The sequence below is a fragment of the Callithrix jacchus genome, chromosome 2 (assembly GCF_049354715.1).
Source record: "Callithrix jacchus isolate 240 chromosome 2, calJac240_pri, whole genome shotgun sequence".
Lineage (NCBI taxonomy): Eukaryota > Metazoa > Chordata > Mammalia > Primates > Cebidae > Callithrix > Callithrix jacchus.
Genome location: NC_133503.1, coordinates 45,379,085 through 45,405,333, shown reverse-complemented (window position 1 = coordinate 45,405,333; position 26,249 = coordinate 45,379,085). Strand labels below are relative to the sequence as shown.

The 26,249-nt window shown below is 37.7% G+C and overlaps 1 protein-coding gene across 36 annotated transcripts in view; it reads left to right on the top strand.

Moving 5' to 3' along the window:
• PPP2R2B (protein phosphatase 2 regulatory subunit Bbeta) overlaps nt 1-26,249 on the top strand; it is a 494,567-nt gene that overhangs the window by 210,582 nt on the left and 257,736 nt on the right. For 15 of the 36 annotated variants that reach the window (XM_078362503.1, XM_078362502.1, XM_078362507.1 and 12 more), the window contains one exon: nt 10,979-11,063. The exons of the other annotated variants lie outside the window; for them this stretch is intronic. In XM_078362503.1, the coding sequence (XP_078218629.1) occupies nt 11,027-11,063 (37 nt within the window). In that variant the 5' untranslated portion in view covers nt 10,979-11,026. The remainder of the gene's footprint in view (nt 1-10,978; nt 11,064-26,249) is intronic. 36 annotated transcript variants of the gene reach the window in all.

The window sequence follows — 26,249 nt, the reverse complement described above, 5'->3', positions numbered from 1 at the left end:
GTAATATTTTTCTTGCACGAACCATACCCCAAATGACAAACACCATGCCCAATTTTGATTTCCTTGAGGTTAAACAAGACCGTGAATATCACAGAAGCAATCTTACTACAGAATTCTCTTAGATTCTTAAAATTATTCCCAAATTTTTATATCTCCTACTTTTAATTTGACAATTCTTTGTCAAGTCTTTTGAAATTCTTCAACTGACTTTTCATATGAAACAATCATCCTTTCTTTTCACACTATTCTTCTCATCACCTCCATAATATTTAATTAAATAACAAGTATAACTGGCAGCAGGAGATTTGGAAACAAACACAAATGGCTCTCAGTAAACATGCAGCTCAACCTGAAGAGGCAGAAGTGTGCCTATGTACCAGCGATTAGCCTACTCAATTAACTGTGAATATTTATAAAGCATGTTGTAGGCCTGTGTTACAGAGGAAATGGAAGGCTTTTTGCGTTTTGGAGAGTCAGCTCCTTGGAGGTCTGTTAAAAGGACTGCTGCTGTAATTATGATGATGAGGAAGAGCCACTATATACTGAGCGCCTGCAATGTAGCAGGAATCGGGTTAAGTATTCTGCATGCACTCTGTGATATGCTATGTATTATGTATCTGTGGTACACCATCTATGATGTATATATGATATAGATGCCTGTGTGTGCATATGTATGTGTGTGTGTGCATGTATGTATCTATGTTTGTATATATATAATTTAAGCTTCACAACAACCCTCAAAAGTATGTACGATTAGAGTGGAATTAGATGAGACTTTAGACATTATTCACCATTGTTTATCCATCTTCTAGTATAGCATCTATGGAAAAAGCACTCACACACACTTATGGAGTGAAAGAGAAAACAGATTTCTATTTTGCTGATGATAGAAATGAGGCTTGGAGAATTTGTGTCATTCTTCTCAGTATCAATCGGCAAACCCAGGACTTGAATGCAGGCATGTCTGACATAAAAATATATGTTCTTAAAAGCAAATTGAGGTACAATACAATAATTTTTCTGTACAAAGTTCTTAGACATATACTTTGGATCTCATATTGCCTCAGAATACCCTAATAGGATGAAACTTTGGTAGTAACTCCATCATGTAAAAGTGTGTCGATGTTCTGGAATAGGGGTCAGCAAACTTTTCCTGCAAAGGGTCAGATAATAAATATTTTAGGCTTGTTGACCATAGCCCTGAGTAGTCTTTGTCACAGCTACTCAATTCTTCTATTATAGTATGTAGGCAGGGTTGTATTCTAGTGAAACTCGATTTACAAAATCAAGGAGTAGCCTGTAGACCATCATTTGCTGACCCCCATTCTAGAAGAGCACTGGGAACACAGTACTGGTTCAAACAATGTTAATCTTCCAAGTGAGTGGCTGCAGTAAGTGCTAGAGGGAAGCTCACCTCACCAGAAATGGTGAAGTGGAGAAGTGGGGCCTTGGTGGAATGCTGGCAGGTAGAGAGGTGTAGCAATAGCTTTCTTTATTCGAGGCAGAGTCTTGTGTGATGGTAGGGGGCAAAAGTATGCAAGGAAGGTGGGATGTTGTTTTAACAAGTGAGCTGTAGATTAGAGATGTAACAGAATATTTGACAGCTCATTAGAGTTCCCACGCATAACCGTATCTCTTCTAATCAGTGTCTGTCCAATAGTTGACTCAGTAGTCATTTTTAAAACATTTTTCATATATTAGGTACTGTGCTAAAAAACCTAGGTATAAAATTTTTTAAAATCAAGACCCTGCTCTCACAGAACTTGCATGCTATTGGGAATATATACATTAAAAACATATGTGAATGAGAATTTGAAACCTGTTAAAGTAAAAGAAAAATCCTCTACGAGAACAAAGCACATGTTCGCTGATGAAAATCTGGACTGTGCAGAAAATTCTAAAGAAAAAATCAAAATTACTTCTAGCTCTGCCAGAGACAGTCATTATAAACATTTTTAATGTGCTGTATTTTATTTTATTCCAGACTCAGAGAGAGAGAGAGAGAGAGAGAGAGAGAGAGAGAGAGAGAGAGAGAGAGTGTGTGTGTGTGTGTGTGTGTGTGTTTGGGTGTGTGTGTGTGTGTGTGTGTGTGTGTCAGAGACGGAGAGAGGTGAATGGGGAACACTAGAATTATATGCAAAACAGCATTGTATATAGGGTTTGTTTGCTTTTGCCCTAAACACAAACTGTTAGCATTTTTCTATAATATTCTATAGTTGAACCACACTTTTGCCATTCACCTAATAATGAAAGTTTAGGTTATTTCCAATATTTACTATAATAATTCTGAAATTGATAAGTAATATCTCTAGTTATGTTTTAGACTCTAAATCATGTATTTGGTTATGTTTTAGAACACGTTTCTAAAGGCAGAATTACTGAGTTAAATGGTACGAACAATTATGTTCCTAGATGATAGGAATAAATGACCTTCTAAAATGGCTATCCCAAGGAATAGCTTTGTAATTACTGTGGCTCTTTTCCACTTTTGTTCTATGTATATTTTGCTTCCATCTCACGTTGTCACAGATTTTCAAGGTGCTTAAGTTTATCCTAGGGAACTTGTATGGGGTGAAGATCAGAAGAAATTTTATAAAGATACAGCCATTGAATTTTAATTTGATCCCGTTGCCCTTCTACCTCCCAAAGCTCCAGGTACTTGGACCGTTTCTGGGAGGAGAGGCAGGCTCAATTCTTAGCCTCTGCCATTAAGCACATGGGTGAGTAGTTTGTTCCCTGGGATTCAGTTGCCCACCTATGTTAAGTAAAATTACTTTCATGGTTCCAGGGCATCATTTGTAGATGAGTATATGGAACCTGGTGACCCAGAAATGTTAATTTTCTTCAAACTGGTGAGTAGGTAACTTCAAAGAATGATTGACCCAATATGACAACCAGTGTGGTGGTTTAATGAGCTAGCCTCTCATGGGGTACAATTTTGACATTTCTGAAAGCTGCGCTAACTTTTTTTTTTTTTTTTTGGTTAATACTATGTGTGGTTGAATGCAATTTGAACCCAGGCAAATCTGAAAAAATTAGACTTTAACTATCATTGACTTGAGACTTCCAGACATCTCTAGTCTTCTCCCAAAACTGGCACTATTGCTTAATCTAAATGAAAAGTACAAATCTTATAAATGACCACTATAGTTAACATTCTATAGTTGAACCATAATTTTACCAGCCACCTAATGATGGAAGTTCAGATTATTTCCAATATTTGCTGTAATAATTGTGAGATAGATAAATAATGGCATGACTCTAAATCATCTCTTCAGTTATTTTTTAGAACAAGTTTCTAAAGGCAGGATTACTGGGTCAAATGGTATGAACAATTATGTTTCTAGATGATAGGAATAAATTGCCTTCTAAAATTGCTGTCCCAAGGAGTACCTCTGTAATTGCTAAGGCCTTTTCCACTTGTGTTCTATCCATATTTTCAGTGAGTGATTTTTAGTCCATTTTCAAAGTATATTGGCTGTCTGCATTTCAGCAGTCTTTGGGGATTACAGTTGGGAGTCAGTTTGAAATCCCAATTCATTTGGCTTGAGTATTTATTTAGGACATTGTTCCTCTCTGAAGTGTCTTGGGGTATTAAAATAAAAATATTACTCTTTAAGGCATTTTTTAATTTAAAAAATTTATAAAATATTTTAAAAGTTGTACACAGAGTAAGCACATAAAATTTAATGGAGGGAGGGAAGGGAGGGATAGATGGGCAGTTGAATGGATAAATATTTGTGGTGGTCAGTAGGTGACCCAGTTGCCCTCAGAGGACTGAAAGGGTTAAAGCATCTTCTAGAAACGTCAAGTTTCACTAGAGATTTGGGGGTACAATATTAAAATTACTTTTCATTCTCTTTCTCTTCTGTCTTGGAGCCAAGGGTAGGTGGGATTAATTAGAGTAGCTCAGATCTGTAGGGACATGCTTCCTGGAATTCCTCAATGGTGCTTGTTTAAAAGGAGAAGATATGAAAGGCAGAGAAAAGCTTCCCTAGAACCTTGAACTATCAGAAGAGATTAGGACAGTTTAGTGCTTCCAACTGACATCTCCTGCAATGACTAATTTCTAATCCCTTTTCCCATTCCGTAGGATTAGCCTGGGTGAAACTGACATACTATGCTTTAGAAGTCAGGACCCTCTGGTCACCTAACAGGATGTAGAGGGAAAGTTTTGGGTGCAGTTCCATTTGTGAACAAGATGTATTTTTCTATAGGTTCTCTGACCCCTTGTGGGTCAGAGATCAAAAACTTGCTAAGGACCCACCAAGACCTGAAAATCTGTGTGCACTGTGGAAGAAAAAAACAAAAGCAAAAGCAGTCTGATTATTGTATTATACTTTGGCTGCCAACATGCTTACTCAGTCCTTAAGCTTCCACAGCACAATTTGAGATGGAAATTTTCCGATCAGAATTTTTCCTATAAGTCTTAGAAACTTGGATTTGAGCCCATTATGCAAGCCAGGGTTTTTTTTCCCCCAATTACTTGACAAGCAGGTTGCCTTTGAGTCACTCATATGAATGGCCTTGATCTAGACATTGGCATATGCTGAAAAGGCAGAAAAAAAATCTTGTTTCTTTGACCTTTAAGAAGATTAGTCTGGTCACAGTTTTCTCCTGTGCTTATAAACCTTCGTGTTTCCTGCCTGTCCTGTCATCTTCTAAGTCTCTCCTACTTCAAAGCATTGAGGCTAGCTTGTGCTGGGTCCTCACTACTCCAGGCCTTTCCTGCTTCCCTGCCCCTATGTGTGCTGTTTTTCCTTCCCTGGTACTTACAAGGCCTGCCTCCAGTCCACATTTTTCTGTGAAGTTTTTCCTGAATTCCTAAAGTTCTTTGATCACCACAGTAATCCTCTGAGCTTATAGGCATTTTCCCCATCTCACAAATGTGACAACTGAGGTCCATGTTCCGACAGCTAGCCCTAAAGAGACAGATCCTGCACATCGTCTCCCCAACAAGACAGACACTCTGGGAAGGCAGTGACCACATCTTTGCCTCTAGTTTATGTTACAAAGGACAGTTTGGTTCTTGGCACACAGGTGCTTAGTAAATGGTTTTTGAATTTGATTTCAATTTGAGAGTGGATTAATAGCATTTCTGTAGTTAGGACAGAAGCCAGTTACATATTCTTTTCTTGGGAGTTTAGACTTGCAGGTCCCTCTGAACGAGGTAAAGCCAGGTTCTCCTACCCCAACTAAGGTTTAAAGATGCAGGGGAGATGTCAAAAGATGTGCTCTGGGATTTCTTCAATCACTTGGAAACTGTATTGGCTAATTAAGATCACAATTGATTATTCTTTTATTCACTTATCTGTTTATGTGTGTGTGTGTTCTTTCATATTTTAACCATTCAGCGGATATTTATTAAGTGAAACCTCATTCATGTTATATGAGTTATTACATGATAATATCAGAAGAAAAAGTATGTGAAAGTTTATTAATATCAGGTATGAGGGGGAAGAAGGAAGTCAGAAAAAAAAAAAAAAAACCACTGCTGGGCACAGTGGCTCATACCTGTAATCCCAGCACTTTGGGAGGTCAAAGTGGGCAGATCACTTGAGGTCAGGAGTTCAAGACCAGCCGGGCCAACATGGTGAAACCCCATCTCTACTAAAAATACAAAAATTAGCCAGGTGTGGTGGAGCATGCCTGTAGTCCCAGCAACTTCGGAGGCTGAGAACGAGAATCACTTGAATCCAGGAGGCGGAGGCTGCAGCAAGCCGAGATCACGCCTCTGCACTCCAGCCTGGGTGACAGAGCAAGACTCCATCTCAAAAAACAAACAAACAAAAAATTCTGTATTTTAAAGAAAATCAAAGTTAGCTTCATCCATGATTAAAAAGGGCATGTATAGTATGGTTTCTCTTATATAAAATTTTGTTTGTGTACATAAAGAATTCCATGGAAAAGATGGCCACCAAAATATATTGATAGCTCAGGCTGATGAAATTTTAAGTAACTTCTACTATTTTTATATTTTCTATAATGTATGACAGTTTAAATAGATAGGTATATTGTTCATATAATAAAAACAACAAAGCTGCCATTGTGGTGAGAAACAATTCATGGAGTGTCTACTGTGTGACTAATCTCTGGGAATCAATGTAGTAAATATCCACCTGAGTTCTTCCTTTTACTTTGAAGACACATTAATAATTCTTCAAATGAAAATAAGTTTGAATGCTGGAAGAGCAGTGGTCAGTGAACACTGTGACTGTCATATTTATTCTATAGCAAGAATCATTTTTCAGATCTCTCACCTGAAGATCTGGGTGAAAGGGCTTCAGCAAAGGGCTGGCCCCTAGGTTTATAGCCCGTTTGGTTCTTATGTCTTGACTGAAACAAGAAAGGTAAGATGATATCTCTGACCTCAGCCAATCTTTTTACAAGGGGCTGAGCAATGGTCTGGATGAGTCAGTGAAAATCAATTGCAATGATGGAAGACCCATCTGAGAAAAAATGTCCTGGAGCCAGTGGGTCAGAGCCAGCCCCTCTGCACGTGAAAGATTTCACAGTCTGTGTTTATTGACACAGAGGGTGGTTTTAATTACCCTGAAGGAATTTCTGGCATGTTTTGCCAAAACCAGTTTTAAAATGTTTAATCAGTGGATTAGTGACTATTGGACCTACTGGAGAGATCTGCACATGGGCAGTTGGTCAAGTGTAGTGTATTGCAATGAGGCTGTTAGTGACAGAGTATTGTCAGAGAAACATAGGAGAATACTACCATCCACTCATGAGATGATCTTGGCTTTAGAAAGTACGGCTTGTTTTCTGTGTCAAAGGCTTGGTTTCCTTCCTTAGTTTCATGATCTAAGCAACCTCATGACCTCTGTTTTTGGTATACTTGAAAGAGAACCTGGATAAGATGGTCTAGAGCCAGAGTTTGAGTGATTAATCAAGCAATCAGTTCAAGCCACAACTAGCTACTTGAAAGAGTAAATACGCTTTTCTAAGTTTAATGGGCCCAAGGAAAATGTATACTTAAAATAGCATGATTACTTTTGTTTTACCTGTTTGAGTTGACCTATATAACATTTTAAGATGAGAGCTGTAAAAGGAAAAGCAAGGTGCTAGTGTCACATCACAAAGTAATTTTAATCTGCTAGGTACCTTAAGAGGAAACCATAGTCTAAGATAAATGTAAAATCACTAGAAAAATTGTTTTCCTGATTTTTGTGTCTTTGCTCTTGTATCTTTTGGTTGAATCCCTTCAATAAGATGTAAAAACAGATAATAGTGCTAATTACCATATTTTCTTCATCTCTCCAAGGTAAACTTCATGTAGAACTTCTTTTTTCTCCCTGCATAAAACTGTCCTTCGCACTAACTCCTTTCCGTGCCATTCTAATCTACAGATAGGCCACATTCTACTCTCTAATGTAGACAAGCTAGAGATTTGGCACCTTGAAATTTGAATAGAAACCCAAAGGTATCTTTGGTAAAATACATTGATTGAGCCCAGGTTGAGCTGTTATTTATGTCCCATTCGTTTACGTGGTACTTTTGTGATATTCCTTGTTGCTTTCACAGAATGTTTTCTCAGGCTGTTTCATACCAACATGAACTGATCTGGGAGATTTGCCAAGCTTACTGGCTCTTGACTCCCTCTTTTTAAAAAACGTTTATTTTAGGTTTAGAAGTACATGTGCAAGATGGTTAGATAGGTAAGCTGCATGTTACGGGGTTTGCAACATGCAGATTATTTGGTTACCCAAGTAATAAACATCCTACTCCCTCTTAACCATCAGAACAACTGATCAAATAGTTCACTTGTCCTTGGCACTGTTGATAGTTTTCGATTCTAAAGAATTCCCCCTTCCTCTTGCTTTTAAATTAGTTCACCAGTAAACCAACGTCACTAAACAGGTTGATACATTAGCAGCTAAATATTAGACAAGGAAGAAGTTTCATAAAATCGTAATGTCATCTTACATTTGCGGAGGTGATTTGTATTTCTGCAAAGTATTTTCACAGGTCTTATCTACTCTGCACAACAAACATAAAGAGTACATTTCTTTTATTCTCGTTTTTTTCAGTGAGAAAACTGAGATCCAGTGGAGTTAATTAACTTGCCTATGATCACATACCTAGTTTATGGTGGAGAAAAGACTGAGACTTAGAGACTCTGATTCATAAAAAAGAGCTCTTCCTGTGATATCAGATAAATCACTAAACTCCCAACTAGATGAAATCTTAGTCTTGGAAAAAAGTGTATCTGCTTGCTGACTCTCTCTGTAAGGCATTGACCATGAACATTTTTAGCACAAGGTTCTTCGGGTGGAACAATGTGGTGTGCCTTCCACCTTTGATTTTGGGGCTTAGGCATGAGTTGTGTCTCATTCCTAAAGTCACTCATTATTACTCTTGCTAAGTGGAAGAGTTTCTGGAATCACATTTCTGAACCACATTTAAGGTGCAAGCCTTAAAGTGCTAGGGTTTGGTGATACTAAAGATGCAGAGAAGCCAGTGGATTTAGTTATATTTCATGGCTGTATATTGCACCCAAATATCTAACTCACAGATATCTACCATTTGGAACAAGTAAGAAAATAGGTAAGAAAAACAACAGATTGATCATCAGCAACACCATTCTGATCCCCAGAAACTAACGTAAGGACAGGAAAGCAACATTTACTGAATACTACATGTGGTTTTGCCTAATTTCCATTTTATTATGTAAGCAGTGAAATCTTTGATAAGAATATGGGGCCAGGTGCTGTGGCTCATACCTGTAATCCCAACACTTTGGGAGTCCGAGGCGGGTGGATCACGAGGTCAAGAGATTGAGACCATCCTGGCCAACACGGTGAAACCCTGTCTCTACTAAAAATACAAAAATTAGCTGGGTTTGGTAGTGTGTGCCTGTAATCCCAGCTACTGGGGAGGCTGAGGCAGGAGAATTGCTTGAACCCGGGAGACAGAGGTTGCAGTGAGCTGAGATTGCACCACTGCACTCCAGCCTGGCACCTGGCAACAAAGTGAAACTGTCTCAAAAAAAAAAAAAAAAAAAAAAAAAGATGGGCTCATTACTTAAATCCTCTAACTGAAGTTGCCCCTACGTAAAGTTAAGACAATAGTAGTAACTACTTTCCATGGCTGTAGTGAGGATTAAGTGAGATAATACTTGTACGTGGCTAGTTTAGTCCCTGACCCAGATTAAACATTCAATGAGTAGTTGGTAGTTTTTAGTATTTTTAGAAGACTTAAGTGGTCATAAGCATTATTTCCACTGGACCACATATGCTTTCTACCCTCCCAACCATAGGGTTTAGAATTATATGAAAAAAGTAGTCAAGAAAATAGACTCTGGAGATGACTGGGTTTGTATCCTGGCCCCGTCACTTGCTAGTCCTTGGACAAGTTATTCAACTTCTCTAAACCCAAATGCCTCATCTGTAAAATGAAGACAGCAATGTTTAACCTCATAAGGTTATTGTAAGTATTAAAAATGACAGTGCCCGTAATGTGTTCAGGACAGTCCCAGGAACATAGTAGGTAGTAATTGCTAAATAAGGTTGGGCTGTATTTTCATTAATATTAGTAGAGTTATGTATATGTCTTAAGATATTATTGTTGAAAGACAGTTGTCTTGGTTACAAAAGAGAGAACAAATAAGTTAACATGCCAACCTTAATCTTTGATCTTGTATCAGTACTGGCTGGTGGTGATTTGCTCTTTTAAATAACAAACATAATCTCTTGGGTTGAATTCCTGTGTCAATCTAAACAAACTGCTACCTTTTTCAGAATATGAAATGAAGCACTGAGGAAACTAAAATTCATTCCCTATGCACCATCAGTAGGCTAGTTTTTAAGAAAATAAGATACTAAAAAAATAAATAATTATGAACTTTTTGTTCTATGTTAGTGGTATGTTGAAAGTTCCTGGCTGGGCGCGGTGGCTCACGCCTGTAATCCCAGCACTTTGGGAGGCCGAGGCAGGTGGATCACGAGGTCAAGAGATCGAGACCATCCTGGTTAACATGGTGAAACCCCGTCTCTACTAAAAATACAAAAAATTAGCTGGGCACAGTGGCGCGTGCCTATAATCCCAGCTACTCAAGAGGCTGAGGCAGGAGAATTGCCTGAACCCAGGAGGCAGAGGTTGCGGTGAGCCGAGATCGCTCCATTGCACTCCAGCTTGGGTAACAAGAGTGAAACTCAGTCTCAAAAAAAAGAAAGTTCCTATTAAGGCCTAGTTTGTTTTTTGTTAATCTTACATATTTATTTTGACTATTTCTTCTATTACCTTATTTGTAGCTTCTCATAGTGTATAACCTCATACCTCTGAACACTTGTAGAGAAAGGGGCCCATTTCTAACTAGTGAGGTGACTTGCTCATGCTTCTGAATAGTTCCTATTGTATAAAAGTTGTTCTGCACCAGAGCATTCTCTCTTTCCTCACTGCTCCTAGCCCTGCACCATAAAACCTTACCCCAAACGCTGAGTGTCCTGTCCACAGGACCCCACTTTGACTGTATGAAGCCAGCCCTCCTCCTCACTACAGCCTCTTCAAAACTCCCTAGATGCCACACAGCAGATGTTTTCAAACTTTAATGTGATTAGAATCACCTGACCTGTTTGTTAAATACAACCTTCTAGGCTCCACCCCTTTGAGCTTAGATTGACCTAGAGGCCTGTGATGGGGTCTGTGAGTTTGATTTTTTTCAATTTCCCAGGTAATCCTGCTGCTGCTGCTGATGATGATCAGGAGCAACACTTAGAGACTCGCGGTTCTATGTCTGTATTCTCAAGTGAGAAGCAGTCCACTTCAGGTCGAGGGAGCTGAGGCCAGGGAGCTTTTACAGTGTTGATTGTGCTACCTTTGTTAGCCTGGACTTTGACGGGCCAGTAGCAAACTCTCCCAAAGAGATGGTAGCGGGTAGGCGGGAGTATGTAAATGCACCTGTATGTTACCAAAAGTTGAAGCATCACAACCTCCTGGAGTCTGGATCTGAACCCCATGTTTGTCACAGGAGCCAAGGGAGAACCCAAGACAGAGAATAGTGGCACAATAATGAAGCATGAATTATCCTGATGAAAACACCTATGGAAATAAAGGTATTAGTATTATTATTTATACCTACTCTTCTTGAAAAAGTAGCAGTATAGAAGTGTCGAATAGTTCTAATTGCTTGAAAGTTGTTCTGTGGGACACAAATAAGTTAATTTATATTCTAAAAAAATTTATTGTACATAGGAAGCACAGTTTGATTTCTTGTTTTAGGAACAAGAACGTATTTTGACCTAATGCACATGGTAATGATACATTATAACTGGTTATAAAATTACCAGCAGAGTGTTGGCTAAACAAGAATAGAGCCTGTTTTATTGGTGTTAGGTTTGTCAAAGCTAGATAACAAGGTATATTAACTGTTCAACAACAAAAAAGAGCTTGGGGTTAAGAGGCAAAAAAAAAAAAAAAAAAAGACAATATGGGCATCTTACTTTGAATATAATGAAAAATAAAAGGTCTCACTGAGAGGGTAATTTCCAATGAGAAAACAGATCTAGAAATCAGTGTGTAGGAAAAACACCTTCTCACCTGTATCAAATATTCTCAAGCCCTTTCATTATTAACTCCTAAGTAGTTCCACCTGATTCAGATGAAGTAGCATGAAGGCTTCTGCTAGGCATTTTTATTCATTTCTGGATACGGTGTGTGGTGAGGCTTTAGCTTTACAGCCTCCACATTTGGCTATATTTTGGAGTAATGGAAAATAAAATTTAATACAAAAGAACTGTACTTTGATTTAAGAAAAAGAATCATTAGAGATTAAACCCTGAGACAGATCAAAGAGTACAACATTCAGAAGAGAAAAGCTCCCTTTAATGAAAGGAATGAAGGGGGAAAAAGGTTCTAGATATTTTATCATAGAACTAATGAAATTAACAAGGTGGTCACAGATCAAAAAGGGAAGAAAAAGAGCAGGTATGTGTGTATATGTATATGTATGTATATTGTGTATACACAAGATGTATATGTGTCTGTATGCATATACGTTTGTGAATATTCCCCATCAGACTATGGATAAAGATGTGTGAGGCATTAGTATCCTAAGGGAACTATGCAATGTTAGCATTATACATTTATATAGACTCCATGCAGGTGATATTTCTTAAATTTTTAATATAAAATAAGAGAGCAGGGTTTTTACATAATGTTGGTGATATGAGGGAGAGTTCAGCTCTTCTCTCACTATAGAAAAATTACATTTTGCTGTTTGATCTATTTGATTAAAAGGCTTGTATCTGTTGTAATTTCAATGTATGATTTTTTTTTTCATTCCTGCCAACTAAGTAACACTTTCAATGCATTCTAATATAATATTGATTGGGGGTTTGGGTTTAATTTGGTTTGCCCTTGATGTTACTTTAATGAGATGAAACTGGATAGGCTTTGAGTGGATTCCCTGGAGCTTCCAACTTTTATGCCTTCTATTCCCCCTCCAAGATGGAGGGAGAAAAAGAATTGGAAGTATTTTTTTATTTGGTCAAAGTTTATGACTTGTGTTACATCAGACTCAAAATTTCTAATTCATTAAAACTGTAAATGAAAGACAGTTCAGAGTCTGAATTTTAAGAGCTTGTTGTGAAGAACAGCCAGGATAAATACGTGCTTTTCACTGTGCCCCATCAAATTCAAATGTTTCTGAAAAATCCCTTCAAAGTATAAAGACAGTGCCCTTCTCTAAATTTTGAGGGTTGGTAACTAGATAAGCATTGTGCATAGCTTAGTGATAAGTGTGAGGTATAAGGTGAGTGTGTATGTATACACACGTGCCTGTGTTTTAATAGAATGTAAGAGTCACTACAAGGTGTCATTTTAAAAAGTTTAGCTGCTTCCTTCAGAAACCTAATCTGTTAGAATTTGGTTAAGACTGCCTTGATGAAAAGAAGTTGGTCAATGGGTGCAAATATATGAATAGATAGAAGGTATAAATTCTAATGTTTGATGGAGTACAGTGACTGCAGTTAGCAACAATGTATTGCATATTTCAAAGAAGCTAGAAGAGAGAATTTGAAATATTCCCAACACATAGAAATAATAAATACTCAAGGTGATAGGTAGCCCAAATACTATAACTTGATCATTATACATTCCATGCACATAATAAAATATCACATGTACCACATAAATATGTAACATATTATGTATTAATTTTAAAATTTGCCTTGAATTTTTGACTTTAGATTCTGATTATTTAAGAACAGTATAAGACATGAAATCATGTAGGGTTCTCTCTGATTTTCTGAAATCTGTTTCAGTGAGAAATAATAATTTAATATGTGTGAACAGATTGGTAATGAAGAGTCTGGCATCTATCCTTTTACTTATTAAGTATTTATTTTGCACTTACTATGTGTCTGGTGCTGTACTTGGTGCTGGAGATGCAAAGGTTTAGTACATAAACCTGGTCTCTTCTGTTAAGGAACGTGTGGTTTAGTAGGGGACACAGACAGGACAACAAGCAATTATAATGTAGGATGAGAGGTTCTCTGACGGAGGAAGTACAAGAGACTGTGAAATGACATAAAAGCTCAGAGAAGGGCTCGTGAGAAAGCAGATGGCAAAAGTGTGACCGGAAGGATGAGGAGGGAAGAATAATGAAAAGTATTCCAAGCAGGGAGAATGGTAGTCAAGACATGGGTTAGTCCAATCTCAGTTATTTAGTAATTGGGTGACTTCAGGAAAAAGTCTGTCTTAGATATTTTTGTTTCCTTATCTTTCTGTGGGAGATGGAGTTGGTGGCCACAGTAGATATGGCTGCTGGTGGAAAAAAATAAATGATAGTAGTTAATATTTGTTGAGCACTTACTATTTGCCATGTAGTGTACTAAGCCCTTTACATGCACTAGTTACCTAATTAGGGTTTTCAAATCACCTTTTGAGGTAGGCACCATTATTTTCTGTTTCACAGATAAGAGAAGCTCAGAAAGGTTAAGAAACTTGCTCAGAGTCACCTTATTAGCAGTAGAAAAGCCAGGATTTGAAAACAGGCAAATTTAACTTAGAACCTGCATTTTGCAGCATTACTATACTATTCATAATCTAACTTTCATAAGCGGAGATAGAGATGAGCAGGATAACTGATTGAAAGGACTACATGGAACTCTAAACTATCATTATGCATTTTAAACTGGGGCATGAACCACGTGGTTGGTACCTAGTCCAGAATAAAAAGTAAAAATGGCTGCAGCAATGTATGGGCTGCCATTACTTGCCTTGATAGCAACACCTCTAATTCTGTGGCCTCAACACATTAGTAGTCAAAAGTGGCATTTCCTAGGGCACATTTTTTGAAAAAACAGAACATTCAATAAGATGGACCATGGGTTTGCTCCTAAATGGCAACTGCTATGTTAGAAAGTTCTCAAGCATTCCTGAGATCTTTAATCTCTGTTAATCAGTCCACGTTCCTCTGTGACTACTCAACACGAAAATGAAACTGAGGCTTGAAAATTATCCAATACCTTTGAAGAATCTTACCCCTTAATGCAGATAATCCAAAGCTCCAGTTGCACCTTTGCAAATTCTAGATTACCAGGTTCACCCAGGTATACATATTCTCTATTCTGCCTCCACTTTTTTGCCAGATAGACCTTTTTTGCTGTCACTCTACTTCTCTGATAATCCCAAATGTGCTCCCTGCATTTATCTGGACTCTAATCAGCCATCGTATTGTGACCTTAGGACTGTCTGTACTATTGTCATAGAAGCAGGTCCGTGTTGCTGGCTGACACATTAGCAGTCATTGGGAATTATTGAGAATGTTTGGAGAGAGGTGGTCACACAATCTTATGTTAGAAAGGGCATGTCTCCACTACAAAGGCAAAGACTGGTTCTATAGTAGGCAGAACCACAATGAACCAAAATAATTAATTATTCTGCATTATAATTCAATTCCAGAAGCTAATTGTTAATTTAAGTCCTGCTCATGGCCTGATAACGGGGCTTTCCCTTTGGAAACTTGACTAAGCTAGTATGAAAGGCAAGACTGTTATTCAGATATACTGGTGAAATGCAAACAGTTTCACATATTAATGGTCACTAATGACCTGTAATCAAGCTATGATTTGTGAGGTTAAAACAAAGGCACAATTAGTTCATTTGTTTAGGAGTATAAACAGAGCTTTGTCAATCTGCAGATTGTTCTTCTCCATTGGAGACAGTAGGCTGGGGTGTTCCTCTTGAGCTGTGGCATTCAGGGACTGCATTTTCTTTTCTTCAGATTCTCCCAGCTTCCTGTCCCCTCATAAACCTGCAGGCTTAGTCTAAAGGGAATGAAGAGGATACTGTTATTAATCCCTTTTCTCTGTGGCTTTGCTTTTTGATAAGTGAGCCACTTTAATTTTAATTTTTTTCTTTCAGCTCCACTCTAGTCTCATGCTTCAAATAGCTAATTTTCTCATCACTGTTTATTAATTCTACATCACTATTTAACATTGCAAACATTTAACACACAACTGAAAACAAATTATGCTCCAAACACTATCCTAGGCCTCAAGGTTTTTAATGATTACCAAGAGAGTCCTGACTCAATCTGCAGAATTTACAACTTTCTCCAGAGGTGTCTTAAAATTTTCTGTACACTAACTACTGCTTGTAAACTTATCACTAAAAAAAAAATGAAAAATTTCTTGAAATGAGACAGATGCTCTGTTGAGATATGCATCTTAGAGAGCAAGGCACTTTGATCTTTTGCGGCACATCAAAGCTGGCAATAGAGATTTTCAGGGGTTATAGTGACTCCTTAGAAAAGCTATATCTGGTGTTTTGTCTACACTTATTTAATTTGAGAAAGTAAGTATATTTAAATTCTTATGGGAAACCATGGCATTAAAATGTAAAATTCTTTAATCCTTGATCAAGTAAAAAGAAAGACTGTGATCTACCTGATACAACGAACCAATAATGTTACAGGTTATCCCAGTGAGGCATTTGGATCACTTAAAATCATGATGAAGCAATGGGCATGATCTCACTCATGTGGAACATGAATTCTTTCCCTGTCAGCACTAACAGCAATCAGCAATCATTTTGTTTACTCATTTGTGTGTTGGTTATCCTCTCTTCTTGAAAATCAGCACTTGTCTCTCTTGCCTAGTCTGTATCCCAGGCTCCAACACAGTGCCTGAAATCTAGTAAATATGCTCAGTAAATATTTGTTGAATGTTGAATGAAATCCATGCCCAGTGATGAGAGCTTGAGAGCTAATAGTAGCATTTGAGATACTGTGAAATAAAGCAAAGTTACTTGATAAATGGATCTCTAAGAGACAGGACTAAGAGATAATCAGCACCATTGTGAACTTCTGCATGAGATTTTTTCTTCATGTCCTCTTATGTCCACTTCTATGTAATATTTAATAATCATCTCAATATGATAAAAAGGACCTCATGTTTATTTGGAAACTACCAAAGCCTGGAAGTGATATTTATCATTTTCATCCTTGGGGTAAACAATCAAATTTATTGTATAAAATGATATCTTCTTTTGAATCCAAAGGGGGACTTTAATATTCTGGAAATGCTTTACAGTGTTATGGATAGATGGTATGGTCATTTTTCAGTCATTTATTTAATAGATATTTATTGGGCACTTATTGTGTGCCAGGTATGGGGTTAGGTACCAGGAATATGGAGTGACAAGGCCCTCTGGGGAAATATATTAATAAAGAATAATAAGGATAAATGTATGATTGCAACTGTGACAAGCACTCTCAAGGAAGAGTTAGTGGTACTCTAAGAGTGTGTAATAAGAGGATTATTGGACCCAGACAGGGAAGGCCTCCCTGGTGAAAGAATAATTGCTAAATCCTAAAGCCATAATAGGAGTTAGCTATGTTGAAGAGGAGATGGGAGGATGACCCAGACAGGGAGAACCGCATGTACCAGGGCTTTATAGTAGTAGCAGTAAAGAGAGTGTGTGTTCAAAGAAGTGAAAGGTGGCCAGTGTGGCTTAAGTTCCCACAGGGTAGACATTAGATAGAAATCACATATTGCAGAGTCTTGAAAAAGTATATGAGCCGTTTTTGCTTTTTATCTTAGGAGTAACAGGAAACCGTAAAAATGTTTAAATGTGGGGAAGATTGGGGAAAGGGACCAAGTTTGCCTTTTAAAAATATTATTCTGGCTGCAATGCAAAGAATAGATTGGAAAAGGTCTAGCATAGATTGAAAGAGACACGTGATTTATTCACATGAAACTGATATGAAATGTACACAATATATGCCCATATGAAGAAATCCCCACATAAAGCATGTACCCTGGCAAGAGATTCAAGATGAGCTCTTCTATGGTATAATAGAGACCTCTTCAAATTCCTCTGTGTCATGCACACGCACTTACCCAGACATAAATTAGCATCATTAATGCAGAGTGTCACGTTAGAGCCCAGTTATACTTCCAGCTGGTGCATCACTTTAGCACCTTTCCCTTTGTACTTTACCCTCCACCTTCAAAAGCTGTCCTCAGGTCTTATTTTCCTTCCTAGAAGTGTAAGATTTATTTTTCTGCTGTGCTATTGGACTGATCCTCCACTTAGAGTCTAATCTGCCATGGCTTTGTGCCTGTTTGTCAGGAACTTCGAGGATGTATTAAGACATTATACAGGGTAGAAGCTCTATTTTGACAATGATTTTGCCTATTATCTATTTTAATAAATGTAAATTGCTATGGAGAAACAAACCATTTTATGCCACTTGAATTCTTTTCAAGGAAGCCTGAATCCTTTTTGCATGGCTTAGATGTATTACTGTCATTTTCCCTTCACTGGGTTGAATAAAAGCACTTAAATCAGACCTTTGTTAGTGCACCCTCTTGTACTGTTTGCCCTAATAAATTGTTGTGATTTTAGTCTTTGAAATCCATATTTTGTAACATTTGCAAATATATCTGTAGTCCCTTCCAGAATTGAGATTATGGGGTAAATTTGACAGTAAGTCAACATGTACATTATATGTGCCAAGCACTGTACTTTGGATATAGGAGTGACTAAAGCACTAATTCTGCCTTTAAGAAGCTTACAGTCATTTCTCACTAGTGGAGTGAGAATTTATAGATAAGCAAGAGGAGGATGTTAGAATGTTACATGTGGTAATAAATTAAAGTTAGAGACATCAACAAGAACGCCTGCTTAACTTTATATATATATACAGAGGACTACATATAGAAATATTTATGTACATATGCATAGGGTTGTATGTACATATATATTTCTTTCTGTGTCAGTAGAAGGGGCTTAAAAGAAATGGCGTCACAGTAGCAACTAGCACCCAGATCTTGATTTCTAAAACCATTATTTAAAAAAGTGAACCAGGAATTCTTGGAAAAATGCCTGATGCTATTACTAGGAAAGGAAGTATATGAGTCTGGAGCCTCTTATACAACCAGAAAGTGAAGAAGTACCGAAAAAGAAAAAGGAAAAAGCCTGCATTGATGGAGGTATGTCAAAAGGACACAGGAATCAACTGAAAGAGCTCCTAATGGCCAAAGTGGAACAATTTGAGCAATAAAATATAGTATTAAGTTCTATCCCAAAGTATAAATTAAATATATACTTCTTTCTAAGAGTATAGAGTACAGTTTGGAGGAGGGGGAAATAACTTTATGGTGGAGAAACCTGACAAACGTTTCTTCAGCCTGGTGATCAAGGTCAACATGAACATAAGGCGGGTTGATAGTAGGTACACTTGATTGATGTGATAGGATGGAAATGGTGCTTTATCTCTGTGATCTTCAATCATGAGAAAAACATCAAACAAATTTCAGTGAAAGGGCATCCTACAGTATACCTGACTGCTGTTCCTCAAAACTGTCAAGATCATCAAAGGTAAGGTAAGTCTGAGAAACTGCCACAGCCTAAAAGAGCCTGAGGAGCCCTGACAACTAAGAGTAGTGTCTTATCCTGGGTAGGATCCTAGAATAGAAAAAATGGGCATTAGAAAACTAAGAAAATCTGAATAACTATGGACTTTGGTTAATGATAAAATACCAATATTGGTTCATTCGTTATGGAAATATACCATACTAACGTAAGATATTCACAGTAGGAGAAACTCTGCAAGAATAACTATCTGTACTATCTGTTCCATGTTTCTGTCAATCTAAAACTATTTTTAAAATAAAATCTATTAAGATTTTTTTAAAACCCAAAGAACAAAAAACGTACAGTCTAATGAGGGAAGCCAGTAAGTTGGTAGGCAATGGGAACACAAGTATAATGACAGAAGTATGGACAGTTATTGGGAGAACCATAATGTGGCATCTAACTTGCCTTTTAAATTCTGATTTGACAACTTTGAGAAAATTCCTTAAACTTGCTGAACTTTTGTTTCCTCATCTCTAAAACAGTGATAACACCTGCACAAGACAACATAGACTGCTAAACCAAACCACAGGAGCTCATATCCCCCGCTATGGGGCTGGATAATTTACTAAATCCATCTGGACTTTAGTTCCCCATCAGTGAATGGGATGCTAAGAGAATAATACAATAAATAGGAAAATAATAAGTACCTACCTTAGGGAGTTATCCTGAAGCCTGAGATAATATATTTAAAGTGCTTGGAACAATCTCGACACACAGTACTTAAATAAATACTGCTGCTGTCTGCTTATGTGTTTGTGGTGAGGATTCAGTGGGAGAATTGCAGAGAGTGCTTAGTACATGCCTGGGTTTGGGTGTGTGGCTTGTATTCTACATCCACCACCAACAGAGCACAAGCCCCATGGCGGGTTCCTGGAGGCCAGGAGATGCCTTCCCTTGCAAGGCTGACACCTAGTATCAGACACACCTGCTACCTCTAACCTTAAGCTGAGAATAGAGTAGAAGTTGACCAGCTAAAAGGAGGGTAATGGGTGTGGGTTCTGTAGAAGGAACAAAGTCCAAAAGCAAGAAGAAACATGGCACCTTTACAGAACAGCGGAGTTCAGAATGACTCTAATGAGGAGCCTAAGAGGAGGAGAAAGTAGGCAGGAGGGGGAGTAAGTCTGTATTATGTCAGGAATTAAAGGATGAATTGAAGATCTGAACGTTATCCTGGGGTTAGTGGAAAACTACAGGCAGGTCAAGCAAGAAGGCAACATGTGAGACTTGTATACTGTCTACTGTTGGAAAAAAAATAGGTTAGAGGTGGAAGACCAGTTAGGAAGCTGCTCCAGTTGTACAGATCAGTTGAGAGATCACAGTGGCCTAGATGAGGATAGTAGCTCTGAAAGTAGAATGGAAGGATTTGAACAGTAGTGTAAATAATGATTCTAAAATTATACGAAAATATTTTCCTGCCCAATAGTCTGATGTATTATAGTTTGTGATACTTGGACAGTGTTCTAAGATCTTCATGAGATAAGAATACTGTAGAATTACCTAAGAATTTAAGTCAGTGGCTTTGGGACTTCTAAATATTTTCTATCCTCAATTTATACCATTATAGGCAGGTTTAAGAAAGTCATAAGCATTAAAATCAGATCAACTCTGAAATGATGAGAGAATAGAGGAGTATTCTAGACCAGCATTATTCCAAGAGAAGTCTAACACAAGCCACATATGTAATTTTAATTTTTAGTAGCTACTTTAAAAAAAAGGATCCAGATAAAATATGAATTTTGGGGGGCTTGATTAATATAATATACGTGTGTGTGTGTATGTGTGTGTGTGGAGAGAGAGAGAGAGACAGAGATGGAGTCTCAGGCTGGATTGGAGTGGCCTGATCTTGGCTTACTGCAACCTCCACCCCTTGGGTTCAAGTGACTCTCCTGCCTCAGGCTCCTGAGTAGCTATGATTACAGGTGCATGCCACCGTGTCTGGCTACTTTTTGTATTTCTTATAGAGACAGGTTTTGCCTCGTTGACTTGTTGCCCAGGCTGGTCATGAACTCCTGGGATCAAGCAATCCACCCACCTCAGCCTCCCAAAGTGTTGAAATTAAAAGCATGAGCCAGTATGCCCAGCCAAATAAAATTAATTTTAATATTTTAATCCAGTGTTTCAAAATATTATTTTAACATCTAATCAAAATGACAATTATGAGATGTATTATATTCTTTTTCTGATATTGTCTTCAGAACCCAGTGTTTATTTTGCACTTATGCCAAAATGAATTCATACTGGTGTCATTTCAAGTGAGCAATAGTGGCCCGTGGTTAGTGGCTACTGTGTTGCACAGTGCAGGTCTGGAGCTCCCAAACTTAGCCAAAAATGTTTAGATTTACACTTGCTGGAGAATTTCTTTTTTAAAACAAGTTAATCAACATTCCTAGTCTAGTACATGCACATGGGAACAGAAGTTAGTGTACATACTCAAATTGCCTGTTTCACTCCATGTATATATTTTGAGCACTCACTGTATTGTCATGGAGCATCAACTACATTAGCGCCAGTGATGGTTCACATACTGGAGTCCTAATCATGAGCTGACGATGCCCAGTGTCTGTCCTTCAGCTTACACTTTATGGAGGAGACACGAATAAAACAGAAAATGAAATAGTCACAAGTTATGCTATGATGGAAATGAAAGAGGGGTTGAGATACTGGGTAACGATGGTGAGATGGCTTTAAATGATTTCAGTTGAGGTGACATAAGGAGATAAAGGATGAAAATGAGCCAGCCATACAGAAATTGGTGGGAAAGTTGATCAAGTAGAAGAAACAGCATGTCCAAGAGCCTTGAGGCTTGCCGCATGTGCAAAGAACCAAAATGGAGCATGGCTAAAGGCTGGTGAGGGAAGGAGAGAGTGGTGTGAGATTAAAAAGTGAGCAAAAGCCGAAACTCGTGGACTTTGGAAGCATGGAAAGGAGTTGGAATGTTATTCTAAGGGCTCTGAAGTCTACAGAGCTTTAGAAGGAGGGGCTTCTTGATTAAGAACACTGCCTTAACCTCAGATCACTGTGTAAGCTAAAGGTAAAAATGCAATAAGTGAAAGTTGGAAGAAAGTTCTGCAACTTCACAAAGTTATTGAGAGAGATAGAAAAAGGTAGTGAAAGTTCTGGAATGACAACATACTGATTTATAGATGCAAAGTGCTGGAAAGGAAAGAAAGAAATGTGGGTGCTAACCTCAGCTGGCTTTGTTGCTCTTTGAGCTTCTCTTTTTAAAGGAATTGCATACTTTCAGTTTTCAGGGTGCTTTCTGAATGGATCTTAAATTTGTTTTCAAAAACTAACTTGCACAGAATGGGGCTGGGGATGCAGGTCTTCTGCCACATCTGTGGTTTCTGGTTTTCCAGATAAGTGCTTGGCTGTCTCTGAAATGAATGCTCACAGATGCACAATGACATCTTGCTGAGGGTCCTGCCAACAGTTTATGTATGTGGAGAAAGAGCAAGAATCCAAGGAAACTAGGAGAAAAGACAGCCTTTTGCTTGTCTGGCATTTTTGATGTTTCAATATATGTTTGAAATAATTATCTCAGGGTCATGATAGCTCTGTAAGCAGTATCAAGTAGAACCATCCCCAAGTTAAAGAAGAACAAATTGAGGGTTTGAGAAGTGAAGGGTTAGTTTGTGGCCAAAATAGACAATGAGATGATATCATCTAATTTGTACTTTCTTCTCTTGTGTGAGAAAACACCTGTGACTTTTCTAATCCTACACCAATCTGTTACAGATCCCCTCTTTTAGCAATGTATAAAATAAGGTCTAAGCTCACTGGAAATACATTCCCTTTGAGGCTGTTTGGAACCTAATCTACTCCATCACTAAAGGGTAAAGAGAGGGTGGAGTTGTTTTATATTATACATTATTGATAAAGAAATTTGCTTGTAAGCTTCAAAGTAACTGGATTTATGTACTTCAGTTTGTATAGTGCTTAGTAGACTACAGTGTGTCTAATGACTCATAAAGTGTCATTAGATATTGAAAAAACGATGTAATCAAGACAGAAATTGATCTCCACTCACTGAGCCAGACACCTGGATAATTTTAAAATATTAGAACAAATCTGCATTTAAAATTATTTTATAATAATTTACTAGCTGAGAGTGTTGGAGACAAACCTTCTAACAGTTAGTATTTAGTTGTGTTAGTAGATAAGGTGGCCGTTATCCTTAGCAAACTAACGCAATAACAGAAAACTAAATATGGCATGTTCTTACTTATAAGTGGAAGATAAATGATGAGAACACATAGACAATAGAGAGGAACAACACACCCTGGGGCCTACCAGAGGAGGGGAGGTAGAATTAAGAGAGGACCAGAAAAAATAATGAATGGATACCAAGCTTAATAGCTGGGTGATAAAATAATCTGTATAACAAACCCCTGTGACGCATTTTCTATGTAAAAAACTTGCACATCCTGCACATGTACCCCTGAACTTAAAAGAAAAAAAAAAGCATGGAGATATTTTAGAGTATGGTTATTTGGAAATGAAATAAATAGAAAATTGACCCTGGTAGATTTAGAATATAGGCTTTTTTTTTTTTTTTCCTTGAGACAGAGTCTCACTTTATCGCTTAGGTAGGCTAGAGTGCAGTGGTGCAATCTCTACCTCCTGGGTTCATTGCAACCTCCGCCTCCTAGGTTCAAGCAATTCTTTTTTCTTAGACTCCCAAGTACCTGGGATTACAGGTGTCCACCACCACACCCAGCTCATTTTTGCATTTTTAGTAGAGACAGGGTTTCACCATGTTGACCAGTCTGGTCTCGAACTCCTGACCTCAGGTGATCCGCCTGCCTTGGCTTCCCAAAGTGCTGGGATTACAGACATGAGCCACCTCACCCAGCCTAGAATATAGGCTCTTAAACTTTTGATGTGTGGGGGTGGGAAGGAATCATGGAACCCTTTGAGAATTTGGTTAAAGCTCTGGCTCCTTTCCACAGTGGGGTGGAATTTGAAGAAAACTATAAATGTACAGCCAGCCATATAATTTTAGATCATAAATTCCCATGAAGTTGATTTCTCAGTGGCTGATCAAACACTTTAAATTGAAGAAGGTGAAGGTTGGAGTGAACAAATGTGCATAACTTAACTGAAGATAAGCGTGCAGTACTTTAAGGGGAGGATGTTGTCTTCCATGACAAGAATGGAATGTGGTTGTTTTGGCTTCACAACGATGTGGCTAGGGAATATGGATGAATCCCTGTCTCAGAGGGCTCACCTCTGAAGTTTGCCCAGTCCAAGTACAATTTAAAATTTTTAAAGCTTTCAGACATCAAATCTCTTTATTATAAGTCTGATCTGATTCCATTTCTGGGGAGGAAGAGGAAAAGCATCCGCTGTCTGGGTTGTGATTACACCTTGCCCATAGGGAAGTTTGGGAGGTAGGAATAGAGAATTTTCACAATCAGAAAATGCAAATAGTATGTTTTCTCCCTCTCTTCCTTTCTTTCTCTTTTCTGTCTTTCTTTTATGTATATGTGAGGCAGTGGAAGCTAGTTGGACTGAACAGCTTCTTTAAAAACTCTACAAATATATAAAAACCAATTACCTTTTACCCAAGAGTAGTTAATACTGATTTTTGGATGAGATGGGACCTATCTCATCCGAAGTAAAATTTGTGCTAGTGAATAATGAAGCAATTCATACAGAACTACATGCATTCAGAAAGAGAAGACATTATTACAGCTGGCTTCTGCTTTGAGTTCCGGTGCATCTGATCTTTATGCATAGGAAGAATACAAGACATTGAATAATTCTCTATAAGCTTCAAAAGTCTCAGCTGAAATTCTGCTTTTTTTCCCAGAAAGCCTCTTGGCTTTGTCATTTCTCCTGATTCCCTACATTAGAGACTCTAGTTCAAAATTTAATGCTTAACATGCAGCATATTGGCCACTAATGTTTAACATGTATTTGTCTTGTTTCATCTCTTTGTTTAGCCTCCCTGAGGGTTGATGTTATGTCTCCCTTAGTACAGAGTAAGCTCCATCAGGACATGTTTGTATCTTTTACTACTCTAACACCATCACAATGTCTCACACATTACAGGCAATGAATAGATTATTTTTGAATGAGCAGTTCTGATATTTCAGCATCATTTATAGCTTTGATTTCTGTGCTACGTATACTATATTTGCTGGCTGGTAATTAAAATGAAAAGCAGTTTGCTTTTGTTTTGTATAAAAACAAATTGGAGTTCAAATAGAACTACTTGAATGGGGCAGTATCAGAGTCTAATTTTTTGAAGTCTGTTTGTCACAGCTGATGGACCTCCAAACTCCTTTGGGTATTTTAGGAGTGTCTAGGTTTATGTAACTGTCTGTTTACTTTATTTTTAGTTATGTTTTACGGCTGTGCTTTTAAATCACAATTTGACTCAAAGGAGAGATTAATTTGATTATTCTGAAGACAAGGAAAATAAACTAAAATTTATTAAGCAACTACTATATGTTACGCACTGGGCTTTATAATTTTACATATGTTATTTCATTTAATTATCATAAGATCCCTGCATATAGTATTATATTTTCTTCTTTTCGATGTTAAGAAAAAGATTCCAAGTGGTAACTAACTTACTTGGACTTTAGGGTCTGTAAGGACAAAGTGCCTGGCACAGAGAAGTCAATCAATGAAATGTTTCTTATGTGTGTTCAAGGGTACTCGATCAAGCAGCAATCGATAAGCCTGCATTTGAACCCAAAGCTGTTGGTACTTCAAGCCTATCCTCCTTTCACTACTGCTGCTCTTCTAAATATAAGTTCTCATAGAAAAAACAGAATCAACATGATTGACTTTTCATTTTAGCTCTTTGCTGTTTTAACTACGCAAGACTCAAGTTTTCAGCATTTGGCCTCAAACATCATTTTCCTCTGTCTGTACTATTTGCCCAGAGATGATGCTAAAGATACACTTGACTTCCTGGCAATAACTCAGTGCAGTTATGTTAGAACATGCTCTTCCTCATACCCTAAGGAAATAAAAATAAATGTTTGGAAAGAAGGATGAATAAAGTTGTAGAAATGGTGACACTATTTGCATTCTATTCTCTGCCCCTTTAGGAAGGCAGGGGAGTAGTGGCTGTCCAAACACAGCCAAGAAGTTAGCAAGTTAGAACTTCATCATGTTTTTATCATTCCAATTTTTAGACTTGTTTGTAATGTAAATCTAACTCTGTGATGATTATTTGGCATGGTCAGCAGATTTAGCAAGTTCATTACATAAGTAAAAATGAGATAATATTAAATTTTATAGGGCCAAGCCCTGGTTCTTACAGTTACCTCCAAGATGACACAAAAACGTGATTTCTAAGTTTTTAGGAATTGTATATGCATTTTATCTATTATTATTATTTTGAGATGGGGTTTCAC